Here is a 10,630-nt window from a genome sequence, read left to right as displayed (position 1 = left end):
AAAAGAGAGAAGAAGACACCGCGGCCCACGAGAGAGCGTCAACCATAAGCCTTGCCTATCGCGGCCGCGCGCACTTTACGCATTCCACGCGACTTAATAGTACATCGAGCAACGCCGCGGCTTACTAGCAACCCCTTAAAAACACCACAATACCACAGACCACACTGACACTCACGCGTTATACCTCTCTCAGGCAGACTGGCTCCGGTTGCTAGCTCGTACTCATCACCGCCTATACTCATACGCGCCGTAACTCGTGTACTTTTGGTATTCTGAGTGAAAGTATCCACCAAGCACGGTCTGCATCACTGAGTCGGAAGCGAAGAACGGCTTCTAAATTTTCGTCTTCCTTTCAGCCGACTCACACCTGACTAGCAATTAATCTTTCTAACCGCAGACCTGCTGACACCACATATGCTCTAAGCGCATCTTCAGTAGTGATAATGGAGGTTTTCAACTACAAATGGAGAAGACTACATATAAAGAGGAAATACTTTATAATCTGATTATCAGAGGAATACGATCTTTGGGACTGGTGCAGTTCAGTATTACAGGTTTGGAAGGGATGAGAATTAGACAGAACTGCTTCCTTGCTCTGGCACTGGGAACTACATCTGGTGTCTGGGTGCAAGTACTTTCCTTCATATGAAAGGTGTGAATTACATACCCACAGTTAATACTGTGTGTTAAGTAGCAGCCTAAGAAGTTCTGTGGATACATGTTGGAAAAGAGTTACGTGGAACAGTTTTGAGTTTGTGGAGACAACTCAGTCTAAAAGCTCAAAGAATTCCAGCTCTTATTCACACGCGCTGTATGTTGTTCCCCAGACTTATATTGAATCGTTGCTCAGCTAACATAATCGCGAAACCACTAAACACAAGGCAATTACTCTCCACACCACTCGCTCATTATCTCTAAGGAATGCTTCAGCCTGCCCTGAATGTCAGAATTTCCAACTGGACAACAAAAATATTGTACTTATTTAACTCTCGGGAATATCTAACAAAAAGGAGCAGAAATCACACTACTGCACTTCTCCTTTAAGAAATACCTACTTTTACTTATTAAACTTACCATAAGACAAACATCACACGTTACCACATGCAGGTCGTTGAAACCATGTTGTGAACAACCTAGCCCTCCGTACGACACTTGCTCGAAACCCTTAACCAAATGAACAGTGATGCGCGCCACCACCACCACACCACACACACGCGCGCTCATGAACAATAAACTATCTCGCCAGAATGCACAAATTGAACAGAAAAGACAGTCGCCCGAAACAAAATCCCTAGTAGTATTAGAAAAGGAAGCACGACTTCAAACAATGCTTATCAAGATATCCAACCACTAAGACAGAGGCTAGAGGACAAAGCTAGTTCTTTTAATTAATATGGTTGTATGTGTGAGTATAATGTATGTTCTGTCAGATCATGACTGTTGTTTAAAAAAACCGAAACTGGAAGTGTCTGTAGAGGATAGCCAACAAGGAACACATGTTTGCTGTGGTTTAAACATCACATAAATGTAGGTGTCTGTATTGCTAGTCAAACTATTTCCATTGCCATGCTGAAGCACTGTTGTTTGGGCGTGGACCAACCCTTGCAAGTACTCGTATGCTATCATGAGGAATTCAGTAGGTTACATTTAATTTAGAAGCATGATGCAATCAAAAGCTCGCTTAAATAAAAGCATACCCTTTTCTTTCACTCAAAATAATAGCCCAGAAAAAAATAAAAACAAAACAAAACTCTCATCATAATTGTTAAAGAAATTATCTACTAAATCTCGATGGAGAGTGGAGACACATGCTAGTTTTAGGAACACAGCCACATTTGTCTTCATATCATTGAAATGACAGTACATGCACAAGGCATGCTCCTTGTGAAACTGTGAGAACTTCTATCATTAACAGACGTGTACCATGCCCTGATATATGGTTAAACCGCTTGCAGTGCACTGTCAGATGTACAGGATGGCAGCTGTATGTGCTGTGACCAAATAAACCCCACACTGAAACCTTTCAGAATTTTAGGACCTACAAGTACTGCATTCATATTAAAAGTAAAAAATTCCTAAGCTACACATGTTCTAGGTTTCCATTTGTTAGATACAACATACCTTTGGAAGTAGGCGCCTAAAAAGATATGCCTTCTACTTGCTTCTCTGTCTGGCTCTTCGAAAAGAAGGCCTTTGGAGCAGGAAATGCAAAGGGCAGCTCATTTCTTAACACTGACTCTGCATCAACATTCTCTGTGTTTGCACGCTTCTTAGATGCCACTTTTCTTGTCACTGGAGTTGACAGTGTGAATTCCATATCACCCAGTTGAGTATCATGCCTCGAATGGTGCCAGAGACGGAACAAAAGGTTTTCTGATCACAGCCGGAGAAGTTACTGTCAAAGAAATTCTAACAGCTGAGAAGGTCAGACACAATGCTTATAAAAATATCATACATTATTTGGCTATTGAACAAAACAGTTGAAAACTCTGATTCTCTCCTAGAATAAGTTCGTTTCTTATAGACTGTCAAACACCATTTTTTTATTTGTTCATCTCAATTCTCCATTGAGGATTAACCCTCACCAGCTTATCTAAACATAAATATGAATTATCACTTGGTTTAGTTAAAAATTTGAATAATATCACAGTGGATTTTGTTGTCCAACACAGTAAGATTGAATTTCTTTCGGTACCTTTCAACCTCTGCCTACCTCCAGCCTAACTCCAGAATCTTATTAACTGTGCCTTATCGCTTCCCATTGTGTTTTAAAATCCTCACTGACTCCTTTACTTGTTCCCTTGCTTGCTGTTTCTGTGCAAACCAAACACTGGAGTTAGGGATCACGTCAAACCAACCATGGCCTACAGGTAGAAGGCAACAAAATTTATGCTTAACATACTTCTTTGCTCTATCTTTATCTTCCTTTGGTCAAGGTCCACTAGATACTTAAATATGGAGTAAGCACTAGATACAATGAGAAGCAGATTTCTAGATTAAGAGCTGTATTTTTTCTGTAAGAAACTAGGCACTCATACATCTATCACTAAAGCACATAACTTCCCTAGACCACCTGCTTTGTTCTGTGAATCTGTAGGTTTAGATCGTGCGGACCGATTATATCTATCACACAACTACACTAAGAAGCTCACAATCAGAAAAAATATCGCATGGAATCCAAAACGGGCAAACTGGGCAACATGGCTGCAGTCTGGCACATCTTCATATGCCAGAGCCTTTTCAGACAGAAATGTTCCACCGAGATTCTTTTGCAGAATTAGAAGGAAGATTTCATCAGAAGATTTCACCACTAAAGTCTAAATAAGATTGGTTTGCAAGTTCCAAACTATGGCTAACAGCTAATGGAAGTCCACAGGCCAGCAGCAACAACTTTTATATTATGTTCTTAATATTCTAATTGTTGATATGACGTTCATATAAAGAGCAGAAGGGAAATTACTCTTAGAGCTCAAGTCATCTTTCACAGCCTGCGTCAACAAGAGCAGCACCTCATAGCCTTTGGTTTCAAGACCTGGACCACAAGCTAGCTAATGATTTTACACAGAATTCCAGAGTTCAAGTCACTGTTTACATTAGGGCTGAAATTGTACTGAAAGCCTTCAAGTTCATCACACTTAATTATCACTGGCACCACACATAACTCCACGTTACATATGTGATCACACGCAACCTGGCAACTTCAGACAATTCCCAAAGCACTCCACTTGCACTTGGCTACTAAAGTACAGAAAAAGGAATTAACATCAGAAATAGCTGCAGTCAAAACCATCTAAGAATCCAAGTCTCCAGGAAACAAGGAAAGCAAATCCTCTCCAGGACTGTGTTCTAAAAGGAAACAGATCAGAAAGGTGAGTTCTTCCCCCCTTTGACCACCCACTCATGTAACGTCCATGTCATTTCTAAGTATGCTGCCCAGACCAAGACTGAGGATGCTTCAGAAGAAGACCTTCCCTGCTAAGCCAAACAGAACAAGTAAGGTACCAAAATATGTAGAGCCAAACGAGGAAAGGTGCTCTAAGAAGGTAAGCATCACAAGAGACCAACAGGAATACTTACACAATCCAAACAATGCACAGTTTCTGTTCCACAAGCTGCCAAGAGGAATGTGTGCAGTACTCACAGCGCACCATGTACACTGCTTACTGCAGTCATACTGCTTCGTAGGACCAGCCCAACTTACTAAAACACTTTAATGAGCAATCCGAACTGTCTGGATCAGCACGGTTCACTTGGAAGGGACCTTCACAGATAAACCTGAAGAGGTGAGGCGACTGCACTATCTAAACCTTAAAGCATATAGGACCTTAAAGCATAAGCTTAAAGCACAGAAGCATGACCAGCAGGTCGAGGGAGGTGGTGCTGCCCCTCCACACTCCTCTCATTGAAACCCCATCTGGAGCACTGCACGCAGTTCTGGAGCCCTCAACACAAGAAGGACTTGGAGATGTTCAGGCAGGTCCAGAGGAGGGCCATGAAGGTGATCAGAGAGGGCTGAAAGCACCTCTACTATGTGCACAGGCTGAGAGAGATGGGGCTCTTCAGCCTGGAGAAGACTCCAAGGAGACCTTAGAGTGGCCTTCCAGTATCTGAAGAGGGCCTACAGGGAAGGCTGGGGAGGGACTTTTCATAAGGGCAGGTAGCAACAGAATGAGGGGAAATGGCTTTACATGGGAAGAAGGTAGATTAGGATTGGATATTAGGAAGAAATGCTTTACTGTGGGTGTGGTGAGACACTGGAGCAGGTTGCCCAGCAAGGCTCCAATATGATTGCTTTGCAAGTTCCAAACTATGGCTAACAGCTAATGGAAGTCCTCAGTCCAGCAGCACAAAATTTTATATTATCTTCTTAATATTCTAATTGTGGATTTGACGTTCATATAAAGAGCAGAAGGGAAATTACTCTTAGAGCTCAAGTCATCTTTCACAGCCTGCGTCAACAAGAGCAGCACCTCACAGCCTTTGGTTTGAAGACCCGGACCACAAGCTAGCTAATGATTTTACACAGAATTCCAGAGTTCAAGTCATTGTTTATGTTAGGGCTGCAATTCTACTGAAAGCCTTCCAGTTCATCACACTTCATTATCAATGGCACCACAGATACCTCACAAAGAAGCATTATGACGTCACAAAGGGGCATTATGACATCACAAAGGGCATTATGAATCACAAAGGAGCATTATGACATCACAAAGGAGCCTTATGACGTCTCAAAGGGCATTATGACGTCACAAAGGGCATTATGACATCACAAAGAAGCATTATGACATCACAAAGAAGCATTATGACATCACAAAGGGGCATTATGACGTCAAAAAGGGGCATTATGACATCAGAAAGGTGCATTATGATGTCACAAAGGGTGTTATGATGTCACAAAGGGGCATTGTGGACTTCACTGCCGCCCGAGGCTCGGTGCGCGCGCGGCCGCAGAGGGGGGGCGGCAGCGACCAGGGAAGACCGGCCAAGCGGAACGGAACCAACCCGGGAGCGGCCACGCCGGCAGCGGGGAGCGTCTTGCCCCGGATCAACCCCAGCCCCGCCCGCCGCTCTGGTACGAGCCGCAGCCCCGCCGGCCCCACATGATGAAGAGTTCCGTTCCGCGCAAGGGCGCAGAGCCGAACCGAGAGCGGATCAGCCACGACCTGTTCGCCTTCAGCAAGACAGTGGAGCACGGCTTCCCCAGCCAGCCCAGCGCCCTGGCCTACGACCCCTGGCTGTGTGTGATGGCCATCGGCACCAAGGCAGGAGCTGTTTAAGCTGTACGGCGCGCCTGGTGTGGAGCTGACGGGTTTGCACAAGGAGACGGCCACTGTCACCAGCATGCACTCTTCTTGGCCGGGCAGCAGGGCTGGCTGCTGTCCCCTGCTGGATGACAACTCGCTGCACCCCTCTGGGAGATCTACCAGAAGGAGGGCTGCTCCCACCTGGAGGAGACACGCAGCTTCGGGCTGCCTGCACGCCCTGGCTGAAGCTGCGTGTCTCCTCCAGGTGGGAGCAGCCCTCCTTCTGGTAGATCTCCCAGAGGTGCAGCGAGTTGTCATCCAGCAGGGACAGCAGCCAGCCCTGCCCGGCCAAGAAGTGCAGCTGGGTGACAGTGGCCGTCTCCTTGTGCAAACCCGTCAGCTCCACGCCAGGCGCGCCATACCTGGGGGGGGTGTTAAGGAAAAGAAACAAAAAACACCCCCAACAAAAACCAACACAGCCCCCCGAGCTCCGCTTGGCAGCCACTCAACCAGCACCCTGCACTGAGCCCAGGTTAACCCCCATTGCAGCCAAACCCCCTCCCGCTCCCACCCCACGTCCCTGACGCCCCACACAAATCCCCCAATCCCTGGCCGAGGGTCACCAAGCAACGGCCCTTCAGCTCGTGTTGCTGGGAGCAACCCGCTCTGCCGCCAGCCGCTGTGCTCATCCCGCTGCTCCCCCCACCCGCTTCCTGCCCCCAGCCCACCCAGCCCCGCACACAGGGCCCCGAGCGGCCCCGCACAGCAGCGAGCTGCAGGGTCTGCAGCTGGGGCCGAGGAAATGAGGTTGGATGGTGCTGAGCTGGAGGCCCCAGCGCTCGGTTCTGGGGTGAGACGCACCCTGAGCTACCCCCAGCCCAGAGAGTGGGATGGATCCGACATTCCCGGTCCCGTTTGGCCGCCCCATTGCACTCATGTAGCGGCCAGGAGCCCACCCGCAGGGATGGCCCCAATTAGCCACGCTCGCTTGGGCACGGACAATGTCCGCAGTGCTGGGAGCTCCTGGGGCCCTCAGCTTTCCCATGGGCCCCCCCAGCTCAGCAGGCACTATGCAGCCAACACCGGTGCGGCACAACCACAGCACCGAGTGCTTCACCGCGCCGGCACCGCAGGCCCAACGCTTCCGACCGCCGTCATGGGTCAGGATGCGGTTGGCATGTGGCCATGCGGGCACACGAGGGCCGGGCCGGATCCTGGCCTCCACCACCCCCTTCTTTCTCAGCAGGGTGGGGTTTGGTATGCGCCGGCACGGCCGCACTCACCCAACTGGTCCCGGCTCCTCCATCGGCAACGCCGCTCAGCAGGAAGCGCGGCAGGACCGGCACCGATGCTCTGCACCCATAATCACGCAGCACCCCAAGTGCATTGAGCCTCCCAGTCCCCAGCTCAACGACCCCACAGCCCTCCCAGCCAGCTGCCTCCATGGCCCCAACCCCGGGCACTGCCTCACACCTCAGAGTTACATGCGGGGCTGGATGGAGGCATCCCTGCAGCGTGGTTTCCGCACACCTCCCCGTGCCCCGCACGCTGCCCTGGGCACGGGGAACCGGCCCGGCGGCTCTGGCAGGTGGGAGCTGTCTGGCAGCGCCGGTGTGGCCAAGCTGGAGCCGCCGCGGCGCTGGGGACGGCCCGGAGGAGCCAGACAGCCGGGTTGGGGCCGTGGGGATCAAGGAGTGGGGCAAAAGCACAGCCCCAGGGCAGCCGCCGACCCACTGGGATGGGGCACGGCGATGGCACCCAGCGCTGCTCACCAACCCACGGCACAACACCAAAGGGCTCCCAGTGGAACTCAACACACCATCCCTAAAACACGCTGATGGGCAATAAGCACTAGGGCTATGCAGCACACAGCAGTGCAGTACTATAAGGGGACCAAGTGCCAGGACCCCCTGGTTGCTGAGGAGACACAGATTGCTGGGGGTGGAGATGGTCCCCCAGCATCCTACCCAGAACCAGAACCAGCACAGACATGGCCAGGATGGCACCAGGACAGGATCGGAGCAGCCCTGGCACTAAAATGCCATCTTCAAGCCAGGAACGCAGCAAGCTGATGGAGGCAGGGAAGCCGGGGCAGCTCTGCCCTCCAAAAACAAAATTATTTAAAAAGAAAAAAGAAAGAAAAAAGAATCCCGTGTGGGATGCAGCCTCCCAGTGCCCCCCCCCACATTCCTGCAGTGCGGGGGCCCCGATGTGGCCACATCCAGCCCTGGCTGCCCGCCAGCAGCACAGCGGAGTCTCCCCGCTCACAACAAAGCACAGCCGCAGCATCCCGGGATGGGAGCATCCATCCCATCCACCCCATCCCATCCCATCCCGCTCCCGGGTTTTGGTTGGGTTTGTTTTCCTCCCCCAAATCACCGCTCCAGGCTCACAGTTCGGGACAAGGCAGCCGTTCTGCTCCAGCCCCCGGCGCTCCCCCCCCAGCTCAGCACAGCTGCAGCCCAGCTGGACGGATGGACGGACACCGCCAGGACGTGGCTGGGGGCTGCGCTGCCCCCCCTCAGTGTTTTGTTTTTTGGAGGGGGGGGTTGTTAGGAAAGGATACAGCTTAACAGCTCCTGCCTTGGTGCCGATGGCCATCACACGCAGCCGGGGGTCGTAGGCCAGGGCGCTGGGCTGGCTGGGGAAGCCATGCTCCACTGTCTGTGGGGACAGAGGGGTCAGAGCAGAGTCCCCACAAATCCCAAGCCCTCCATGCAGGAGGGGCAGCATTAACAGTGCCCAGCAGGGTGGCACTGAGCTGCCTCAGCCCTGGCCCTGCAACGCATTGAGGATGCCACAGCAGCACCAGGAGCTGCCTCAGGGATTTACACCCCAAAACCGACCGAGCCACCCCAAACGACACCAAAGGACCAGGGCTGCCCTAACCTTAAAGAGGTGAACCCCACCACCTAAAGGCACGGGGACAGCCCCATCCACAGCAGCACCCTGAGGAGCACATGGGGGTTCCCAGCGGTGCCACACAGAACCAGGCAAGTGGGACCACACTGAGCCCCCGTGGGCACCTTCCCAAGGAAGTCCATGATGGTGTGCCCAAACTCGCTGCTCCAGGAGGGGCTGGGCAGCATTTGGGGAGGGGGGCGGGGGAGGGACATCCACCACCTTCACAGCAGGGAGCACTCCCAGGGGCTGCAACATCAAAATGCACCGGGGTGACACCTCCTGATTGTGCCAAGAGCTGCTCTGCGGTGTCACCCGGCAGCAGGGACCACCACGTCCCCTTGCAGGAGGGTTCTGCAACGCCCTCAGTCTGAGGACAAGTTTGGGTGCCGGTCCCCATCACCCACACAGCACCTCAAAGGCTCTGCAGGATGTACGCCTGGCTCCAGGATGCTGAAAGCCAAAGGGGGGCAGGGGGTGGCACCATAGGGACACTCTGAGCTCAGTGTTCAGATGGGGTCTGACGGGACCACCCCACAAGAGCCCCATAAACACCCTCACTGCAGGACAGCCACCCCACAAGCCTCTGCCTGCAGCCCTAATGCTACAGGGGATGATGGCAGCTCGAGGATCCAGGGATGGTGGCTGTGGGGATGCCCATGGAGCTGGGGGTGGTGACTGAGCACCCAGTCCCCTCGCAGCCCCCTCCTCCCACCAGAAGCGGGGCTGTATCCGGCAGCAGGCCGCTCCGCACGGCCAAGGAGCACTGGGCCAAATTACAGCAAATGTGAGGCAGATTTGGAGCTCACAAGGAAGGAAAAAAAAACAACAAAACCCAAGACCTTAATGGGAGGCAGGTGGGCAGGCAGCGTCCCGGGGCGCTCACAGCTTCCGCAGCAACCCCCAACCCCAGGGCGGGGGGGGGGAGGCAACTGGGTCTGGTGGTGGGACCCCAAAAGTGGGATGGGCTGAGGTGAGGGGTGAGACCCTGCTGTAGGTTTGGGGCACCCCAAAACGTTGGGGAGCAATGAGGGGGGGTGAATACCGCGTCCAAGGTGACAATGTTTTCCTGCTCGGTGTCCCCAGGAGTCGGGGACGTCCCAGCACTGCAGGATGGAGGGATGGAGGGATGGAAGGATCCCGTAGAGAGCGGGCACCGAGCAGCACCGGGGGTGACACCGGACTGCAGCGCTATGAAGCGGCCGCAGAACCCCCCGGTCCATAGCAGCAGCACGGGGGTCACACTCGGGATCGCAGTGTGTGCGGGGGTCCCCAAAGCTCAGTACAGCCCCCACGGGTGCCGGTACCGGGCGCTGCCGCCCAGTTGGGGTCTCGGTGTGTGTGGGGGCGATGTATGACCCCATACACACACATGTATGACCCCATACACATACACACACACACACACACACACCCGGTGTCCCGCGGTCCCACACTGCTCGGCTCCCGCTGCCCGGTTCCCCCCGTGCCGCCCCCACCCCCCGGTGGTCCCTGATCGCTCTCAGCGCTGTTGGCCGCCGGTCCCGCCCCCCGTCGCCCCCCGGTCCCGTCGCTCACCTTGCTGAAGGCGAACAGGTCGTGGCGGATCCGCTCTCGGTTCGGCTCTGCGCCCTGCCGCCGGAACCGAAACTTCATCATGGTGGGGCCGGCGGGGCTCGGCTCGGTACCAGGAGGCGGCGGGCGGGGTGGGTTGTCCCGGGGCAGACGCTCCCGCTGCCGGCGGTGCCGCTCCCGGTGCTGGTTCCGTTCCGCTGCCGGTCCCGGTCCCGGTGCTGCCGCCCCCCCCCCGCTCCGAGCGCCGAGCGCCGCGCGCCGAGCCCCGGGCAGGCACCGCCGCGGCGGGGCGGGCCGTGTCCCTGACTGACAGCTCGCTCCGCCAATCAGCGCTGGGCTGCACGCACGGCGCGGCGGCGCCCTCCTATCCGCGCTGCGCATGCTCCGTCGCTGTGGGGGGTGTTGGGAGTTGTAGTTCATCCGTCAGGCTT

The 10,630-nt window shown here is 53.7% G+C and overlaps 1 protein-coding gene across 1 annotated transcript in view; it reads right to left on the bottom strand.

Annotated features, from left to right (window-relative positions):
• Positions 1 to 10,485, bottom strand: part of LLGL1 (LLGL scribble cell polarity complex component 1) — a 15,248-nt gene extending 4,763 nt beyond the window's left edge. Inside the window, exons 1-4 of the mRNA XM_015876552.2 lie at positions 10,203 to 10,485; positions 8,311 to 8,408; positions 5,946 to 6,166; positions 1,148 to 1,151 (exon numbers count right to left, since the gene is read on the bottom strand). Coding sequence (XP_015732038.1) covers positions 1,148 to 1,151; positions 5,946 to 6,166; positions 8,311 to 8,408; positions 10,203 to 10,283 — 404 coding nt within the window. The 5' untranslated portion in view covers positions 10,284 to 10,485. The remainder of the gene's footprint in view (positions 1 to 1,147; positions 1,152 to 5,945; positions 6,167 to 8,310; positions 8,409 to 10,202) is intronic.
• Between the last annotated feature and the right edge of the window lie 145 nt (positions 10,486 to 10,630).

Source organism: Coturnix japonica, chromosome 14 (assembly GCF_001577835.2).
Source record: "Coturnix japonica isolate 7356 chromosome 14, Coturnix japonica 2.1, whole genome shotgun sequence".
Classification (NCBI taxonomy): domain Eukaryota; kingdom Metazoa; phylum Chordata; class Aves; order Galliformes; family Phasianidae; genus Coturnix; species Coturnix japonica.
Note: the sequence above shows the minus strand (reverse complement) of the source record. Positions and strands in the feature narration are given on the sequence as shown.